Genomic DNA, 21,523 nt, shown 5'->3' with positions numbered 1-21,523 from the left:
GTTTAAAAAAAACAAAGAAGAGGGGAATGGATAGAAGAGCCATTTAACATTTTAGCCCCAGCTTCCTGTTCCAAAGGGATGGAACTGGGGTAAAAGCTGGCAACTGTATTCATTCAGGGGAAAGAGAAAAGTTTTCTGATGTTTCACCAGAAAGGTGAGCACTCTGTGGCAATGATCCAAAGCCCAGCCATTTCCAAAAAGTTGCTCAAGTTTTTTTTTAATGGCTTCTAGGTGCTTAGTACCTTTGGAGCAGGACACTTGGGCCACCCATCATTGTGTACTTTTAGCTTTTTTTTTTTTAAGTTCATTCATTTATTTTGAGAGAGGGACAGAGGGAGGGAGAGCACGGTGGGGAGGGGCAGAGAGAAAGGAAGAGAGGGAATCCCAAGCAGGCTCTGTGCTGCCAGCACAGAGCCCGATGCGGGGCTTGAACTCACGAACCGTGAGATCATGACCTGAGCCGAAATCAAGAGTTGGACGCTTAACCAACTGAACCACCCAGGTACCCCAATCATTGTGTACCTTTAAAGGACTTCTGTTTTCAGCCTTCCTCCTCAAATCTTGTGCATCCCGATGCCCAATTTAAATCCCTCCATTTTTTAATATGCTGAGATAGAGACGTTCCTTTGATGAGGCTATCTTCCACCCACACCGCCCCCACCCCAACAAAGCATTACATACATATGCAACCCTAAGAGCTATGAAAATCAGTTTCCTGACCCCTACGATGCATACATAATAACGGCAAAAATAAAGCCAAAGTACAGGTATTTACATTAGATCCCGGAAGATGTCCTAATTGTTCAGGCCCAACTTCTCAAATTTTGCAAGTGGTTTTAGGAAGTTTTTCACATATCACAATTAAAACAAGACCAAAGGGAGAAAGTCAGGATGAAGAGTAAGACACTCAGGGACACAGCAGACAACATTCGTTTAACAAATATTTATTGTGTGCCTGACATGTGCCAGGCACGGGGCTGGGTATCCTTGTAGCCAAGGCCAGCTGACATTTGGAAAGCCAGGGTGGGGTAAAAGGTCAGAGCAGAACTCAACTCCACAGTAATACCTGGAAAAGGTTAGCTTTGCCCTCTACCACCATGCTGGACATAGCTCAAGAGATCATATGACCACACAAAGACTCCTAAGAATGCTGATGTACTCTTTTAGGGTAGGTTCCCAGATAATCATACTTTTCTAAGAAGGTGTAAGAAGCAATTAAATGGACTTTAATTTGGTCCACTTAAGTGGACTGAACCTGATTCCTGACTGACTGATGAGCCCAGTCTGACTGATGAGCAGGATTCTGAATTGCTCGGATAGAGATGTATCCAATGTGGTACTCAGTCATCAATGAAGCAGGCTCCTCGGAGCTGTAAGTTTCCACCGAAGTCCTCACCTACCTTCCTCCACTCCCACTGAGTAAAGGACTCCTCCTGAACCTACAGAACAGGTAAAACCAAGTCATGTACTTCCCCCTCTTCCTTGCCTCACATGACCTCACAGCTGGAAGAGTTGAGATTATCTAGCCAAACCTCCCAAGAGAAGGTGTCTTATCCAAGGTCACAAAGCTGCTTAGTGTCAGCTGGCATGAGTAAGTGGCCTGGTTCTCCCTTGACTCCATGGGACAGGCAAGCCTGGGGAAGTGCGTCCAGAGTCCTTGAAAACCTCACAGAAATGGGTGATGATAGATAACTTCACCCCTTTTGGCTACAGACAGGAATAATCATTAACTTTGCTTAGTGGTGCCCAATAAACAAGCTTAGCAGGTGAGTGAGAAGGCAAGGAAAGAGAATCAGACTTAGGATCCAGAGGCTCAGATGGTCTCAGAGGATACTGAACTGCGTCAGGCCACTGAGGAATTAAGAGCTTCTAACTGGCCCTAGGTAGATAGCCATTCCTCACTGGTGTTTGCGTCCAGGCTGAAAAGGTGACTGGGGGAAAGGGGGCAGATTTTTATCCAGGCAACCGCCCTGGGTGTGGACACTGAGTAATAAGGAAAGAAATGCAGCTCAGAAGCAAAAAGGGAGGAGCCACGCACTTTGAGCTTTTCTGAGAAACCAAGCTAGCTAAACGCTACAGCTAGAGATGGGGGCTATGGAGGACTTGGAGGAGGAAGCTGATCAAACTGGAAAGGCATGAGGGAAAGGATGAGAACTTCAGCTATTCCTCTAAAGAAAAAAAAGTGTCTTTATGAGAGAAAATGAATTCAGGTCAATGGGAGTGAGACTGGGCAAGGCTGTGAACAGAACGAGGGGTAGTCTTGTAATGTGAGTCAAGAGCCAGCTGGGTCAAGTGGAGGCAGGGGGTGTCCATGACAGAGGAGGCCCCCCAGGGCAGAGGGGCTGGGCTGTGATGCCCCACAGAAAGGACAGAGGTCTACTGTCCCAGCAAACCAAGCTCACACCTAAGACGCAGGCTGCAGAATCAAGACTGTAAAACCCAAGAGAGACCAGCTACCTGTGCCCTGAACTGATGCCTTCTCAGAATAGTACGGAAGGCGTGGAGCAGTGGCCTGTCACTGGCTGGAGTGCCTAGATCCAGGGCTCCGTCCACTCTCACAACTGGACTTCTTTCTAAAGCCCCAGGGCTCACTGGGAGAGTGTGTACTGGCCAGTGGTGGGGACACTCTAGGAGCCACATACTAGCCTGTGCCTCTCTTCCCACTTCTAGGCTGGGGACTGATGATACCAGTACATGAGCCCATCCTCAACCCCCAGCGGGCTTGAGTACCTTTCCCATCACCTCAGTTGGCAGTGCTAGAGCTTACCAATCGTCTCTCTGAACAGTTACTCTGTGATAACTTGGAACCATTCGTTTAACACAGTTAGGTTCTTAAACTGCACATCATACACCAATACAAATTCAAGTGTTACATGTAAAAAATAATGCCAAAAAGTGCCATAATCAAATACAGGCAAACATTTTTTTCTGCTCCATGAGTGGTGAAAGAGATTTCTACCCTTAAAGGAAACAAAGAAAATATAAAGGCAGAGAATGACAGATTTGATTACATAAACCCTCTACAAGCCACTAACTGTAACACTGAAACAAATCACCACAAACAAAAAGGTATAGGACAAAATGGAGGTAAATATTGGCAATTGTGTCCTTGCAGTTCAGTAACAAAAATAACACTTGTTATGGAAAAATGAACACAGAACATAATTTAAATTTTATAAAATATAGGAGATAACATATATAACAGAAATATGTATACGTATATGAAAATGTCTGGTCTCGCTAATACCACAAAATTAAAACAATGAAAATATTTTTGTCTACCAGATGATAAAGGATGTTTTTTTTAAAAGATTTTAAGTAATCTCTATACCCAATGTGGGGCTCAAACCTACAACCCCGAGATCAAAAGCTATACACTCTACCAGCCAGCCAGGCACCCCAATAAAGGATTAAAAAAAAAAAAAATCAGCCCTGTAGAGCTATCAGAGGAGTGGTTAAAACTGGCATGTATGGAAATGTAAACTAGCACAATCTTTTTAGTGACCAAATTGGCAATATACACAAAGAGCCTTTAAAAAGGTCATATCCTCTGCCTTCAGTAATTTTAATGTTTATTTATTTTGAGACAGAGTGTGAGCGGTGGAGGTGCAGAGACAGAAGGAGACAATCCTAAGCAGGTTCTGTGCCGTCAGCGCAGAGCCCGATGCAGCCCTCGAACCCACAAACCGTGAGATCATGACCTGAGCCGAAATCAAGTCAGATGCTCAACCGAGTGAGCTACCCGGGCGCCCCTGCTTCAGTAGTTCTTACAGAAGTTTATCCTAAAGCAGTAAGAAAACACATCAGATTTTTTAAACTAAACTCTATACCTAATTGTGGGCCTGAACTCACGACCCTCAAGATTAAGAATGGCATGCTCTACTGACTGAGCCAGCCAGGCGACACATGAGGATTTTTATACAAACATGTCCATGAAAGCATTATTTACAATAGTGAAAACCAGAAAATTTCCAGCAAGGAACAACTGGTTTAGTGAAGGAACACTCTCAAGATGACATGTAAAGAAAACACGCTGTTAATAAACCCAAAATGTGAGTGGTTGTCTCTGGACAGTGTGATTATCTGGTTATTTTAACTTTTTGTAAGTCTCCCGACAGATACTAGTTTTATAATCAGAAGGTTATCACAATATATTGCTACATGAAAAATATAAAAGTCATATACAATATGATCCCACATTTGTTATTAAAAAATATATATGCATATAAAAATAGTAAGATAACAACATGTAAAATAACTCCATTTGAGTAGTGGAATTATAAAGTTTTATTATTTTCTAAATTCTTATAGTGAAAATGCATTACTTTTGTAATTACTATGAAATTGTTAAAGGGGAAAAAAGTTCTCCTGTGCTTTCTCAGGAAAGGACTCCTCTCTCTTGATCTCAACTGTGACCTGTTCCTACGGATCTCCTTCCCATCCTGGTCCTTCTTCTGAAAGCGCTCCTGTTTCACCCCCCAAAGTGGGTTTCTTCATCTCCCTCCTCACCACCAAACCTATCTAAATCTCTTTCTGCTGCTCAGCTCGCAAGTTCCCCAGAAATGGTTCAGGAGACCCTTCCAATCCAGGTGAGAGATGAGGAAGAGCACTAAGGTGGTGGCACTCAGGATGGAGAGGGTGGGCTGAATTGGGGAGGTATTTGTAAAGATGAAAGATTTTAGTCTCTGGTGGTAAAGGAGAGAGAGGAACAGAAATGTCTCATCTGGACAGCTGGATGGACTGTGACCAAGAAGATAGGAGAGAACCAGGTATAGACTGAGTTTGACACTACCATGGTCCTGGGGGAGATGTCCAACAGGCGGTTAGGTATGTGGGTGTTGAAAGTTCGAGAAAGGTCTAGACTCAGGAATGATGAATCTATAGGTGAGCAGCAGTTGAAGTCATGGGAGTGGATGCGGCCAGCCTGAAGTGCTAGGAGCAAAGAGCAAACGAGGAACTTGGACAGAATCTTCGGGATTCTCTCTTAAGAGATGAGAAACACTCTAAAAAAGGGGGGGCAGGCAGGAAGCCGACTTGAGGAGCTGAGGTAAATGAGACTTAGGGAAGTGGAGGCAGTAAACATGTAAACAGTTCCACCCCTGGTGGTGGAAGAGGTCACGAACTGACGGTCTACCAGGTTTTGACAGAATACTGAATTAACTGTCAGGATTTACAATCAAGTAAACTTCTCACAAATCTGGATTTCTGGCTTCTTGCAAAAATTCAGAACATCCAACAAACACCATTTTTGCATGGCAACAACCAACAGGGATCGAATAAAAGCTACTCCCTTTTAGTCAGAACATGAGCTATTCCATCTTGCCTGGCCCTTGCAGTAGAGGATGAGAAAACATGCTTCCCTTTGTGAATAAATAAAGTCCTATTGGTGCTCACCTAGAGTTCAGAGAAATACAGGCTAGAGTTTGGTTCATAAAGCCCCACACTTGACCCTGAAGGCAGAAATCCTGGGATAAACATAGCTGAATGAAGGATCCTTTGCCAGAGCAGACTGGGAACCCCCCTTTCCCGGCAAGAGACGTCAAATCTCTTGACTCGCAAAATCTACAGGGGCAGGCCCATGCCTCATCCACTCTCCCAGGAAGGGCCTGGCCCCACAGTGCTCTCTGCATAGTCTTCTCTTTTTGGACAGCAGTAGCACAAGCTGTCATTTCCCTGGGGGCTGATTGGCTGCTAAAGCCAGCCAAGTCCCCTAGCTGGGAATTTCCTGGCTCTAGTTTCTAGACTCTTGGGCCACACTCCCTGAATGGGTCCACCAGATGGCAGGCAGCCTTTTCTTTCCTCCCGATTTACACGAGTTCATTCACCCTACCTGGGGAAGAGGACTTGCCGTTTTTCTGACGACTGCTACCTTCTCCAGTAAGATCAAAAAGCACATCAATTCTGTGAGTGAAATATTTGGAGCTGCTATTAAACTATAAAAAAAGTAAAACCCTTCTTCCATTATTATACAATTATGTATTGTCAAAGAGTCATTACCTAATTATCAGTTATTTTACATTGATTCTGATCCAACATGTGCTTGTACTAGACATTTTATTATGTGGTTTCCCTAACTACTTAATTATCTGCACTCCTGCCAAATACAAAATTCTATGAAGATTTGGTAGCATAAATTAAGAACTAATTATAAGCAATTTCATTTATCAAATCTTACTCATTGATCATAGGCTGGAGAATAATGTTACCTTCAACTGTGAAGCTGGGTGAGAGAGGCTTTTTCTCTCTTCCCTAGAGGCAGGTCAAATGAGCCCAAAAGTCCATTTCCATATTAAGTGTAGCATTTGTTACGAATCTTCAGATCTGGTACAAGAACCTAGTCTCAGATCTCTGCACCTGAGTTCAACCCCCATATCTCAGTGACTTAGCTCTGTGAATGACCTTAGGGCAAGTCACTTAAGCTCTCTGAGCTTCCGTTTCTTTAAGCTATCAACAGAGGGACATACACCACTGTGCTGGGTTATTTAAGGAGACAATTTATGTCAGAAGATGGCCAATCAATCTGGTTCCCTGTTTGTCACTCCGGTACATGGAAGCATGGGTTTTGTTTTTGGTCAAGTGGAACTCTACACCTGCAGTTATATACTTGAGGTCTTGGACCTTTGACAGGGGTCTACTGGTAGATTTTCTGACCAGAAACGGACAACTCAAAGAATACAAATAGAAGAGCAAGTTGAGAAGCCCACTATGCTCATGCACTCCTCCGGGTGTCTTAGTACCGCTCTCACTTTCATACTTTCACCTAACGGCTGCTGTTGTGAAGCAAGAATCCTTCATCATTTGTGTGAGGACGCCAAGGCTTAGTCAAACAGATTTACCCCTCTAGTGGAACTGGAACATAAACCAGGTCTGATGACTGCAAAGTCTCTTTTCTGCTTTTCATTCCCCTAGGGAGGCTGGAGAAGCCTCTGGGATTTATAGATCCTTTGACCTCCTGGGAACATCATATACAAGCCAATTCTGCCAAGCTCAACTGCAGATTCTGGTCTACTCCATCTTACCTCAGCTTCTTGGCTCATAATGAGCACCCATGACCCTCCACTTCCCCATGGAGAGCCTGGAGTCCCTAAAGTTTCTGCTTGGACAGAGACAGACAGATAGGCCACACCTCAAAGGGCATGCAGAGGTGCAAGGCCTTTGCTCAGTCACAACACGGTCCCCTGCAGTAAAAGCACAGCCTCCAAAAGGCAGCATTAGCTGTTCCAAAAGGGAGCATTAGCTGTTCCAACCAGTAATTAAAAAAATAAACTGATGTTTTAGTCATTTGGGTGAGTCACAGCAGAGGATCTCAATGTCTTTCCAGAGCAGAGTGGGAACTCTCTGGTATGCGTGTGAGGCCCTGCTGCTAGTGGGGTGAGCTCCACGCAGGGCTTTCTAATATTGTGATGGCACGAGCACCCAGACTTTGTACTTGGGAGCATTTAGAAAGGTTCAAGACCATCAATGCTCTACTCCAGAAGGCAAAAGCCAATTCTTTCTCACTAGTAAACCTCTTCTGGGTGTTACTGGGGTTAGTGCCCATTCAGCAAACCAAATCTCCTAGGCACCAACTTCTCTAAAGATGAGGTCACATCCCTTTCCTAAGGGCACCTCCTGGGTGGCTATAAATGTGATGCACCTTTGAGACTTTCCTTCTCCCAGTGGGCTCCTGACTACCAAGCTGGACCCTTTTCCTCCTACTGTGCAGATCTGCTGGGCCCATCACCTCTGATCCCTGTGCCATAATAGATGGAACTTTTCTGTGAACCAACACAGACCCGAGTTAGTAATACATATGTTCTACACAGAAACATCCTGTATGGGAAACAAGGCCCAGCTAACCTATAAAATATATATAACACAGAGCCAACTGTGTCAACTTTTGATGTAAACAACATACTACATGCATGCTGGTCCACCAGCCAGATAAACCAAAACAAGAATTAAAAGACAAAGGAACAGTGAAATGTTTCTTAGAACTCTCTATGTTAACTCTACCTGGAACATAAGACTTCTGAAAAATTACTGTTTAAGGTAACTAAACATTCCCCTACCAGTACCCCCATTAACTAGATACTAATAAAAAGTTAATCCAAAGGACTGACCCAGCCTGTATATATTTTAGAGTAGCAGGACACATGGAAATAAAACAGTCAATTGGGACCATAAAGAAACATAAAAAGGTTGAAAATCCATAAAAAAGATCATGGAGTGCTAGGTTTTTCTATTTTTCTACTTTTATTTTTCAAATTTTATTTATGTGAAAATGTACTTGTTTACATAAAAAATATTCTCTGGGTAGTAAAGGGATATTTCAAGAAAATACCAAGGGCACAATTTTATTCATTCACAGCAAAGTTAAGGTGCTTGATAAAAGGGCCAAAGATGCCCCCATGTGGCTAGAAAAGAAAATGCTGTGGTTTAAGAAAGATGGAAGGGACACACACTCCCTTCTTTAAGAGGCCTTGGATTTTCCATGGGCTTTTGCATCTTTTCCACAACTTGCAGTTTTATTACTTGTCAAAGCTTGAGGCTGGTGTTCTCACATCATTTCCATCAAGAGAAGAGAGGTTTCGTATTTCGAAAAATACACACTAAAACTTTAAGTAATCAACACCGACCCTTAAGATCGGCTGAAACTCCACCACGGTGACATGAACCTTGTAGGACTCACAGCAGCGCCCTGGTGTGTGAAGAGCAGGGCAAGGATGGGGGGTGAAGGAACCCAGCTGTTGGAAGCAAAGCAGATTCCAAAGAACAAAAGCAGCTTTAGTCCCTCTTGGAAAACAAGTTCAGCTTCTGTTTCTACCTTAGTTATCAAGAGAACAGAAGCCAATGCCAGGGACCAAAAAAGAAAATAAGATAATACCACAAAGATTTAAGTCCGTACAATCCGTCAACATGAACTTGACCTCCAGACCCTTAACGCAAGCACCACTCAACCTTATCATACATGGGTTAATAACCTATTTCTTTAAAGACAAAATTCCCTTTTCCCTTACACCAGAGGTGTATGTATCGCACATCACACAATTATAAAATATACGCATAATGAAAATAATTTTTAGATGTTTTAAAAAAACGTTTTCAATGTTCTCTCATTAGACAGAAATAAACTCTTCTTCTCAGAGAAGAAAACGAAGACAACCGAGTGCAAAGAAGGCACTCAGAGCTCTAGCTGGAAACTTCCCTCATCATACGGTTTTTCAATTCTAAAAGGGTGAGCTGACCACCTATAAAACCTCCTCCAGGACACCGAGCCTTAAACCTAGGGCACTGCAACACACAGAGATGCAAGACACATCTTTTGTGCCTCCAGTCACACCTTGGCACCAGACTCAAATGAAGGCTAATACTGTGCCCGAAATGCACGGGCAAGGAGTGTATGTAAACATACCACTCATCTAACACAGAAAAATACAAGACGTTAAATGAAGAGAAGCGTAATATAAAATTAAATATACAGCATGAGTACAGAGTTAAACCCACACACTCATGCACCTCCCATCGACAGACTAGAAGGAAAACATTAAACACCAATAGTGGTCATAACTGAGAAGACTGTGACTGGGGTGATTTTGTTGCTGTTTTCGACTTTGATTTTCCAAATCTTTAATGAGTACACGCTGCTCTTTTACAATGAAGCAAATATGCAAACAATACGTATTGACCATTTATCAAATGAATAATTACAACCTAATTCAATTATCCTAAAATTCTATCAAGATAAGACACAAGGTTTGGGGCCTGCATAGGATTTAAATGTGTCAGGAGGACGGGGAGGTTGGGGGTGGGGGGGAGGAGGCACAAGAGAAGATTACTGAACCGGAGGAATTCAAGGGCATGAATTCAATCTTGGCTCTGTGTGAACCTGGGTATTGATTTCCTCATCCTGTCAAATGAGAGGTTGGGCCAGTGCTTCCTAATCCTCAGTGGCTCACTGACCCCTCTAAGTCAGAGATCCTTATTTCTGGAGAAATGGTGGTGGTGGTGGGTGTTCACAGAGCTTTTAGAAATAATCCAGGAGTTTTATGGACTCTCTAGAGATCCTTGGACCGGGTCAAGAACACTGGTTAATCTGTTCTCTTCTGCAGCTCTGTCTCCAACGACAGAGGGAAGTATAATATGGTCCTATTTTCATTTCTTGAATCTTTGCTGAGGGCTGGGTCTAGGTGTTGCCAAAATATGCCAAGGTCATCAGTTTTTTGCCCTAACCAACAGCCACTTTTCAAGAAAAAACTTTTTAATGTTTATTTTTGAGAGAGTGCGCACACGAGCGGGAGAGGGGCAGAGAGAAGGGTGGGGGAGGACAGAGGATCTGAAGCAGGCTCTGTGCTGATAGCAGACAGCCCAGCGCGGGACTCAAACTCACAAACCATGAGATCATGACCTGAGCTGAAGTCGGATGCTCAACTTTTAGACCCACCCAGGAGCCCCTAGCCACCTTTCAAAAGCATGGCTTAACTGCTCAGCCCCCATTTGCTTTGCAGATAGGAAGGAGCACCATACAACAAGTTCAGTCTAAACAGAACATGAGACTACTGGTGTAGAATCAAAATCAAGGTGTGAAAGTTTAAGTACAGCAGAGGGTAACTGAGACACTAAGAGAACAACAACAACAAAAATACTCTTTTTCCAGAGGCATTCCTGCTGAACCCTGACATTCCAGTGAGAAACATGTTTTAAGAACATGGTTACCCTGGCCTCAGAATTCTCTAAGGCAAACAGGTAAGCACAGAAGGGATTACAAGGGGACCCACAAAAAAACATTATTTGATCAGCTACAAATTCTCTGCTAATAGATGAGACTTTCTTAAGCAACATACTGCTCATAACTATCTCGCTCCATTTATTTGTTTTTACTTTTTATTTTTTTATTTTTTATTTGAGAGAGAGAGAGAATCTTAAGTAGGCTCTACACTCAGCGCAGAGCCCAATGCAGGGCTCGATCCCATGACCCTGGGATCATGACCTGAGCTCAAATCAAGAGTCAGATGCTCAACCGACTGAGCCACCCAGGCGCTCCACCCCCCCAATTTCTTATTTCTATCATCAATCATTTCTCCATTCAAAGCAATGAAAATATTTCCCCCAATCGCAGGATTCAAACAGGATGGACAGATTTCAATTCTGAATACTGTTACATTAAAAATAAAACAAAGCTCCACTTTGTATGTCAAAAAAACAAAACACACTCAAACCATACATCAGTAAAACTACTATAAAACACTACTTTCAAACAGTTTGGAGGTAGGGTTATGGCTTCATTCTGTTGTATCTCAGTCACATCTGGGAGTTTTGCTTACCTAAGTATTTCTGAAATAAGCAGCATCAAAACAGCTATGAATCAGGAATGTGACGTTTCCAGGAGCCCTCCCAGGTCAGCCCTTCTTCTTGGCATCACTAAGCTTTCTCCCCCACCACCTAACACTAGGCCAGTTCCTTCCTCAGGACTGATACAGGGGTCATCAAGCCTATGTACCCAGAGAAGTCTTGCAGGTGACTCCAGAAGTGGGCACAGGGCCTATCTGCCCGCTGTACTGCCTCTATTCAGAGAATGAGAAAGCCACCCCTCCTCAAGAAGCAACTATGGATGACAGAGACAGCATGATGCTCTGTAGTTCTGACCCAGACCAGACTCCAAAAACAATCCTTTTGGCCTCGGCTAAGCTAAGGTGATCAGCTTAAGTCAGGTTTAAATCCCTCCTGAATTTACTGATGGCTTTTTATTGATGCTGGTAACCACAATTTATCCTCATGAATTACCATACTAATGCCCAGTGACTTTAATAAGGGGGATTGGGCAGGGGTTAAAAATAGATTGTTTCTTTTCTTTCTTTCTTTCTTTTTTTTTTTTTTTTTTAAGAAAACTGCACATAATGACCAATGGGCCTATGGTGGAATACCTCTTGCCACCCCAAGGCAAGCTACTTTATAGAAACTTCCCAGCTGTGCAAGAATTTAACTAGCAACAAGCCTGAAAATTTGATTACGTATATAGGTACAAAGCTGGTTCATCAAATCCCTATTCTGGCCCTCAACCCAATGCATTTCAACTAAAGCATCATCTACCTCCTTCTTTACATTTATCAAACACTTGAATAGGTAATGTCCAGCCACTCCTTGGAGATGGCTTCCTTTTTCAGACACCGGGCTGCTGAACTGCTCAGATGCCTCTCGGTCCTGGGCCCCGTTGCTAGAGCCTTTACAATTTTCCGAAGCCTCCATCCCTCCCTTTTCCTCACTCCTTTCATCCTCCACAGGTTCTGGGTTTTCATCCTGGGAAAGCAGATCCTGGTTTGAGGAATGGCCCTCAAGAGTGGCAGATTCGCCTTCCTGTGCAGCAGGCCCACACAGGGCGCCCTCCCGGGGGCCCTGGGCCAAATCCTGGCTACAGCCAGACTCTCTCGGGGTGGACTTCTTCTCTTCCAAAGCTTGGATGACGTCCTCAGGAGCTCGGGGAACTTCTCTCAACTGTCTCACTCGCTCCCGTTTCTTTCTCCTTAAATGAATCCAGGAGTTTTCTATTGCTGTTAGGAAAAGGCTAACCTCTTCCTTTCCACAGGGGACTCGTTTATGCTGAACCTATTCGGAGGAAAAACAGAATTTTATAGAAAATCACTTTTCTCAAAACTTCAAAAAAAAAGAAAAAAGATTATTGTTAAGGAAGTCATCAATGTGCTTAACAAAGTACCTTCAGATCGGTGAGGATTTTTTCAATCCACGTTGTCACAACTACTATGCCTTCCACTGTCTCAGAGCCCAAAGATGATGCTTTGAGGGATAATTCTTTCATCACAGACTCTAACACCACGAACGTGATGGGTTTCCTTGACTTCTCTAATTTTCTTCGCTTACTGGGTGGTGACTGAAAGAAAAAGAAGGCATGGGGGAAGAAGTTATCCAACTAATGAAATTTCATGTATTATAATGAACTCAGCTAGGGACATTTCCATGACTTCTACTACCAAATGTAGAGCACTAAAAAACGCAAAGACTTTTGCATGCCATACCATGCTGCCTATGGTCAGGCTATCAGCATGTAACAGCCTCCAATTACTGAATGTCCCTCATCTATGTGTTGTGCCCAGCACACACCTGTACGATTATTTATTTCATAGCAACTCAAGGACGCTGGGGACTCTGTGTTCTATTCTATCAAGAACTGCATGGGGGTGTCTGGCTGGCTCAGTTGGTAGAGCATGTGACTCTTGGTCTCAGGGTTGTGAGTTCAAGCCCCAGGCTGGGCATGAAGCTTACTTAAAAAATTAAAATTAAAAAAATAAGAACTGCATGGTTTAAAATTGCCTACTTGTAATCCAACTTTATACTTGTTGAGGCTTGAAGATCACATGTGAGGAATGACCAGGGTCAACTAGGATCACATGGGCAGAGAAGGAGGCCTGCTGCATCTTGGCTAATGTTGGGACCAAGCCAATGGCTAGCTGTGCACTGCTTCTCTGCTGGAAGAAGAGATACCAGTGGTGATGAGAAGAGTGGATTTGAAAGCTAGTTCCACACAATTCAAGACTCTCATCTTTCTATTTCAAGCTTAGAAAGTGAATTGTACTCTACCCACTAGAGGGACTCAAGTTCCATTTTAAAAACTAAATGACATATATTTAAAATTTGTTTCTTTAAACATTTACTAAATTTTTTAAATGATTCTTAGTTCAGGCTAGATATATTATGAACACTTTAAGAGGCAGACTTCCACCTGTTGACAAAATTTATCAAAACTTTAAAAAATTAAGATAATTCTAAGGGTCAGGGTCAAAGTGAGCAGGTGCAGATTATAAGGAGAAAGGCTCATAAAGAGAAAACACTTTAGTCAGGTTGAAAGACCCTTTCCTGCAAAAAGCAGTCGCCGATAGTGGTGCTGCCGTTAACTGCAATTCTGCCTGGCAATGGTGACAGAGCACATGCATATACACACTGTCAGGTCCGCTTCCTGGGTGAGGCCTTGTAAGGAATAATCAGCAACTCCACATCCCACATGCACACAACAAAACAGCCAGTTTATTCCATGCTAGAAAACTTCTAGATCGTATTTCTAAGAAACAATCTACATTTTCCCTTTATACCAAGACATTAAAAAAGGGGGGGGGGGGGGAACGGAATTAGAGAACACTAGAAAACAAGTTTAGAAGAAAAGGACCAAAAACCAAGGGTACATATATGAGTAAGAACCTGCTCTTGAAAAACAAATCATGGACTCCAAGCTCTAAGTCTGAACTTGTTCAATTAATGTCTCAGACAAGATGAGACAAATTCATATTGATATTAACACAGTAGTATTGCTATTAATCAATCACCCAGCCTAAGAAACATATTTTCTATAGTCTACCGAGAGCCTAACACTTTCCATTAAGGAGTTTAAAACATGACTATTAAGCTGTGGAGGAAGAAAGATAATGGTGTGTAGGGGGGGAATGGGAGAGAAGAACCAGATTCCCCATTCCACTTCCCAGCATCCAAGGCTGTTACTATGGACAGTTCGCTGTAACAGGAGCATCCCTGACAGCCCACCCAGCACACTAAAGGTCACCCAGAAATATGGCTAAAAGGACAGTGCCTGCTATCTCTTCTGACAGAGATGGTAATCATTTGTGCTTACAAATTCAAACCAGCAAAGTGAAGATTTTGCCGTTTCTCGATTGGTCATGCTGGAGCTGGCCTACAATACTCTTTCTCCAAAAGAAAGAATGGACTCACCATCATTTCTAGAAATTAAAGGAGAGAAATGTGTCCTCACCGAACCTAACAAGACCTCTATCAAGGATCCACTTTCCAAGTTCCGAGGGAATCAGAAATAACAAAATACACAATTTATTACCCTATTACCCCAGGATGAAAATGAAAACTTCTGCCTCTCAAATATGGTTCCTTTACCTTGCATTTTGGTCCCAGTTTTCCATATGTAATGGCCAACTGATAAATCTGGTATTTCTGAATATTCTTAGTGAATTACTTTAATACACACATACACATACACAGTCCTCCCAAGACTGTTTTAGTTTTACTCCATTATAGAAACTAGGCACTCAAAAGACAGATAATTTATAGTCCAGAAATTCTTAGGGTTTTAAATGATTAAAGTCTAACATAGGCTTGGCTTACAGCAATCATTCCTTTCCCCCTCTTATTTGTACTGAAATTCCTTTTTATCCCACCCTACGTTTTTTTTTTTATAAGTTTATTTTTGGGGCGCCTGGGTGGCTCGGTCAGCTAGGCGTCCGACTTCGGCTCAGGTCATGATCTCACAGTCCGTGAGTTCGAGCCCCGCGTCAGGCTCTGTGCTGACAGCTCAGAGCCTGGAGCCTGTTTCAGATTCTGTGTCTCCCTCTCTCTCTGCCCCTCCCCTGTTCATGCTCTGTCTCTGTCTCAAAAATAAATAAACGTTAAAAAAAAAATTTAAGTTTATTTTTGAGAGAATGAGTGTGAGTGGGGGAGGGGCAGAGGGAGGGGAGCAGAGAAGATCTGGAAACTGGCTTCACACTGACAGCAGAGAGCCCGATGTGGGGCTTGAACCCACAAACTGAAAACATTACCTGAGCCAAAGTCGGCTGCTCAACTGACTGAGGCACCCAGGTGCCCTTGAAATTTCTTTTTTTTTTTTTTTTAAATGTTTTATTTTTGAGAGAGAGAGAGAGAGAGAGAGAGAGAGAGAGCGTGTGCAAGCGGAAGAGGGGACAGAGGATCCAAAGTGGGCTGTGAGCTGACAGCAACGAGCCCCATGTGAAGTTTGAACTCGTGAACTATGAGATCATGACCTAAGCCAAAGTCAGACGCTCAACTGAGTAAGCCACCCAGGTGCCCCTGTACTGAAATTTCTTAGCAGGCAGGGCTAAAATACAGGAGCAGGCCTTGAGAAATTAGTAACTAAACTCAACCCCATAGGTCCCCAATAGCAGGTAATCTTATACCCTGCCACAACACTAGAAGCTGTTTTCCCCCAACAGAGATAACTTACTGCAAATATGCTTATAATCTCAAATCACAAGTGTTTTCAACAAAGGGTGCCACACTCAAACTGTCATCATCTAGTTTAAGCGGCAAAGTAACATCAATAATTTAACATTTTAAAATGTAAAACAAAATCACTTATTTACCATGGTTTATTCAGTTTAATGTGAAGAACCAGAAGGTGAATTTACAACTGATTTTGCATTAGAAAATATACTACTATATTCCCCAGCTGAAAGGACAATGTGAAAGAAGTTTGGTGAGGAACTGTAAACTCCATAGGGGATACTAGTTTTGTATTTTTTGAATTGCAAGGATTTAATGAATAACAATCAACAGGGGGTGGGACCTCGAATGTTATTTTGTTGCAGCATTTAAGAATACATTAGATTGAGGGGCGCCTGGGTGGCTCCGTGGGTTGGGTTGAGCCTCCGACTTCGGCTCAGGTCATGAGCTCACGGTTTGTGAGTTCGAGCCCCACGTCGGGCTCTGTGCTGTCAGCTTGGAGCCTGGAGCCTGCTTGGGATTCTGTGTCTCCTTCTCTCTCTCTGCCCCTCCCCCACTTGTGCTCTGTCTCTGTCTCTCAAAAAAAAATAATAATAAATGTAAAAGAAAAACAATTTTTTTAAAAAAGAATACATTAGATTGAAAATATAAATAGAAAAACAGTTCTTTTTTAATGTTTATTATTTATTTTTGAGAGACAGAGACAGAGCATGAGCGGGTGATGGGCAGAAGGAGAGGGAGACAGAATCTGAAGCAGGCTCCAGGCTCCTAGCTGTCAGCACAGAGACACAGGGCTCGAGCCCACGAACTGTGATCATGACCTGAGCCAAAGTCGGAACCTTAACTGACTGAGCCACCCAGGCGCCCTGGAACAAAAACAGTTTTTAAAAAAAAATTTTTTTTTAATGTTTATTTATTTTTGAGAGAGAGAGAGAGAGAGAGAGAATGAGAGAGAGAATGAGAGAGAGAGAGAGAGAGAGAGAGAGAGAGAGAGAGAGAGAATGAGTGGGAGAGGGGCAGAGAGAGAGAGAGAGGGAACACAGATTCTGAAACAGGCTCCAGCCTCCAAGCTGTCAGCACCGAGCCCGACACGGGGCTCAAACTCACAAACCGTGAGATCATGACCTGAGCCGAAGTCGGTGCCCAACCCACTGAGCCACCCAGGTGCCCCTAAAAACAGTTCTTAAATTTTAAAATATGCTTTACCTAACAGGGCTGCAGATAAATTTCTTAAATCCTCACTCTTACTTTCATTTCTACATCTCAGTGGTGCAATCAGTCAAGAGACTTTCAAATGAGGTGTAACGTGACACAAATCCATGTAGCATCTGCTATGCTGCCAAAGCTCTGTTGTTAACTATGGCTAAGGCAAAAACTGTGTCAAAGAAGCCACAGGCTACAGGAAACCATTAAGTTCTCCCCAGTATCTGCAAGAAAAGAAGGGAGTCATTCACTAGAGATCTGAGCAGGTAGCCACAGCCTCCTCGTTTTGACAGAACAAGCTCCAGACTGGTCCTGAGGGGAAAGGAGGGCTCTTCTTGCTCTCGGCCACTGCAGTGGAGGCTTTGCTGTTCTGCTGCGCTCTGAATGGCTGCTGCCCTAAGTCCTCCAGAAACAAGCAGAATGCCTGTGAGCTATTATTCTGCACAGACTATCATTATCTGGAGAAACAGAGCCAAGGGGCCAACACTGACGCCTGACTAGAATACAGACAGGAGGTGTGCTGGGAAGGACAGCCAGATTACCTCACCAACTATGCCTTATTTAAATGTGTATCAGCTCTGCTGCCATGAAGTGGACTGAATATTTTGTTGTCCAAGGGTGCAGCTTTCCTATTAACAGTTCAGTGGGCATTTCTATTGCTATCTTAATCTGACAGGTTACTGTTTAAAATGTCCTGAAATTGGGGTGCCTGGCTGGCTGAGTAGGTAGAACATGTGACTCTTTTTTTTAAAAAATGATTTTATTTTTAAGTAATTTCTACACCCACTGTGGGGCTCAAACTCACGAACCCAAGATCAAGAGTCGCATGCTCTACCAACTGAGCCAACCAGGTATCCCAAGAAGGGGTGGTTTTAACCCTACATCTGTATTTCCTTACTCTAAAAAAACAAACAATGGAAGGATAAATTATAAAACTGTGTAAATAGCGACCCATGCAGCAGTGAGGTTTCAAAGACACAAGACAAGCTAGATTACTAAGTGTGTGTGTGTGTGTGTGTGTGTGTGTGTGTGTGTGTGTGTGTGTATGTGTATGAGATTTGATTTTGAAATCATGTATTTTTCACAATTACAAAATTAAATAACACACAAAAAGGAATCCCTAAGAAATGAAATGAATGGGCTTGGTGGCATAAACCCGCAAAGAGGAAACATTCCAAATGACTTTAAAATCTATCATGAGACAGTCCCCAAGGACAAAAGAAATGAAAAAACGACAAAATAGTTATTTTCACAAGTCATTTTGTTGACGATGTTAATCCCGAGACTGTTGTGGTGAATTGTGGGTCAAAACAAATGAATAATTATGTTAGCATGGTTGAGGATTAGGCTGACTTTTTAGAGCCCCCAATTTCCTCATCTAGCAAGTGGGGACAATACTTCACTTGTTAAGTTTAAATAAAATGACATAACATGTGTGATGATTCACATAACAACTCCTCCATGAAGTCAGCTCTGACTAGCTAGCCGGAACTGCTTTCATTTTAGGAACTCCCTAACTCCTGACCATTCATTTCAGCACTTACTCAGACATAATTCTGTAGCAATGCTGTGTGTGCGTTTCCCTCCCATAAAACTAATCACCATAAGGATAGAAAATGGTGTCTTCTTTCTTTGGTGTTATCACAATGAAGATCATACTTAATAAGATAAGTAACTAAGCAAAGGGTCCTTAGCTCTGTTTTTGCTGAAAAGCTCAGTTCCTTAATCGAATCTGTTTTACAGCTTGCTGTATAGCCTGGTACAGTGCTGGTTTTCAAGCCATTTAATAGCAGAATCCCTTCAAGAAATAAAGTCAATAAGTAATATTGATGTAATCAGATCATCTCTGGTTAAAATGACAGCAAAGCCTGAAGTTCCAACCTGACATCTGCCCCAGCTGTCATCTCCCTGTGGCAACCTACACAGAATCCCTAACCTATCTAGAACCAGTCTGCAAACCTATGCAGTAGTAAAGAGAGCACTGTCAGGAGACCCCAGCTGTGACACTAACAAGGTTACCTGATTAATTTGACCCCTTCCCTCCATCTGCTTTCCAAAAGCCTTCTAGCTTTACTTCCTTAGACAGGAAAGAAATGTCTTGAATGCAGGGGGATAATTTTTTTTTTAACCAGAATTCCAGGGCAATGGTCATAACTAAGAGTGCACAACTTGCTGGGGCCACACTATTTGTCCTTCTTGTTTTGACAAGTGTTAAACTTCTGAAAGCAAAGCAAAGCTAAAATAACATCTTGAGCAATTAGAGGAGAAGCTGGGACAAAGAGGCATTCTAAGTGGCTTGTTAAATCCGTAAAGAACAGTCCTCACAATATGCTTCCTTATATACACCATCAGTCAGGAATGATTGTACAAAAATTCTATCAACACTAGGACTCATCCTTTTGTTGCTAAAATAAATCCAGCTAAGAGCAATGGACTTAGTGTAGGCACTTGAATCAGAATTTTTTTTAGCATTCAGCACCAACAGCAACGAGTTAGTGGGCCCGAGATAAGTGAAAATAGAAGTTGCCATAGTAACTTGCACATTTACCCTAAAAAGGCAGGAGTGGGGGTGGGGTGGGGAAGTAGGTCAATATTTCTACTTAACTAGCTCTAGTCCTTGGCTTCCTCTCCTCGTCGAAAGCAGCATCCTCCTACCTACCCACCCCTAACAGGAGCAAGAGGGAGAAAGCCAGGTGAGCATTTCAAAATGCAAGAGGTGGGAAGAGGTCCAGATAGATGAAAGGAGAACCAAGAGGACAGCTCACTGAAAACCTTGCCAGTGCCCTGGGACCACCCCTGGGAAAGTAGTTGCTGCTCAAGGGCACCAGTGCTAAGAAACTGTTGCTGGGTTACTGCAAATCAGAAATTGCCATTTTCCCTGTAGTGGTTTAAGTGCACCTAATGGAACACTTGGGAACATGTTATTATTAACAGCTTTGGGTTGAGGAGAGCGGTGGGGTGGGAGGAGTATTCTGGTATGGGAGAACCTGAGGCCCTTTGCAAAAGGCATTCTTTGATGGTTGAAGCTATGAACAGAGCTCAAGGATGGCCTAAAAGACAGGGAGGGAGAAGGATCCTTTTCAAAATAAGCTGATTTTGCTAACACAGAAACATAGTGCCCTTTGATATTTTCATCTGAGACAGCTACTAATCCAAGAGGGCAAAGGGGACTCTGGGTTCTGAGATGGCATGGAATGTGCCCAGAGCCCATTATAAGCTCTTCCACCTGTAGTGCCAACAAATGTGGGAAGCAGGTTAAAGAGAAATCATCTGGAAACAGATACAGTTCCATCTTCCTGCAACTGTTAATATCTGCACAGGGATAACCCAGTGTCTGTGCAGGGACAATCTAGGGCATTACTAATGATTTTAACCATTTGGTGTGAAAGCCCCAATATTCTAGAAAATGACAGAAAGAATAATCTGTCAGGGAGGTAAAAAAAAAAAACAAACCCAGAGACATCTTTTCAAATAGTGAACATCTTGGGGCGCCTGGGTGGCTCAGTTGGTTAAGCATCTGATTTCAGCTCAGGTCATGATCTTACAGTTTGTGAGTTTGAGCCCCACGTCAAGCTCTGTGCTGACAGCTCAGAGCCTGGGGCCTGCTTCCAATTCTCTGTCTCCCTCTCTCTCTGCCCCTCCTCCATTCATGCGCACATGTGCTCTCTCTCTCTCTCTCAAACATAAACATTAGAAAATAAATAATAATAAACAGTGAACATTTCAGGGGCACCTAGGTGGCTCAGTTAAGCGTCTGACTCTTGATTTCTCTGAGCAGCTCAGAGCCTGCTTGGGATTCTTTCTCCCTCTCTCTCTGCCCCTCCCCAGCTTGTGTGCGCGTGCACACACACACACACACACACACACACACACTCTCTCTCTCTCTCTCTCAAAATAAATAAACTTAAACAAAAACAAAACAGTGAACATTTCAAACACTAACCTCTAGTCTCCCTATATTGCATTGTACAGAGGGAGGCATAGGCTTCCACAGGATAGGCCATTTAAACTTGACTGGGACACTTATTTCAACCCAGCAGCACACCTAGTAGCAGAGTACATGGAGGACAGACTCAGTTTTAAATCTGAGCCCATGTATACAGAAACATCTGCAAATTGTCCCCTGTACTCCTCTGTCCTAGGAGAGAAGGGGAAGAGGCTCACAGACACAGCAACATTTAAGACTTGAAAGACCAAGAGCAATCAAGACTTTGGGAAAGGAGCACCCATAATAAGCCTATTGTATGGATAGGGGATCGCAGACCTGAAAGACCAGGTATTAGGCCTCCATAATTACTATGAGAAGAAGGGGCACAGTGCCCAGCAATGTGTGCATAAACTTAAGACAGGA

At 43.0% G+C, this 21,523-nt stretch overlaps 1 protein-coding gene across 2 annotated transcripts in view; it reads right to left on the bottom strand.

Annotated features, from left to right (window-relative positions):
- Positions 1-928: 928 nt before the first annotated feature.
- Positions 929-21,523, bottom strand: part of METTL16 (methyltransferase 16, N6-methyladenosine) — an 81,461-nt gene continuing 60,866 nt past the window's right edge. For both annotated transcript variants that reach the window (XM_019429654.2, XM_019429655.2), the window contains exons 9-10: positions 12,692-12,865; positions 929-12,582 (exon numbers count right to left, since the gene is read on the bottom strand). In XM_019429654.2, the coding sequence (XP_019285199.1) occupies positions 11,959-12,582; positions 12,692-12,865 (798 nt within the window). In that variant the 3' untranslated portion in view covers positions 929-11,958. The remainder of the gene's footprint in view (positions 12,583-12,691; positions 12,866-21,523) is intronic.

This window comes from Panthera pardus, unplaced genomic scaffold, assembly GCF_024362965.1.
Source record: "Panthera pardus isolate Hobbes unplaced genomic scaffold, ASM2436296v1 HiC_scaffold_3, whole genome shotgun sequence".
NCBI classification, from domain to species: Eukaryota; Metazoa; Chordata; class Mammalia; order Carnivora; family Felidae; genus Panthera; species Panthera pardus.
Note: the sequence above shows the minus strand (reverse complement) of the source record. Positions and strands in the feature narration are given on the sequence as shown.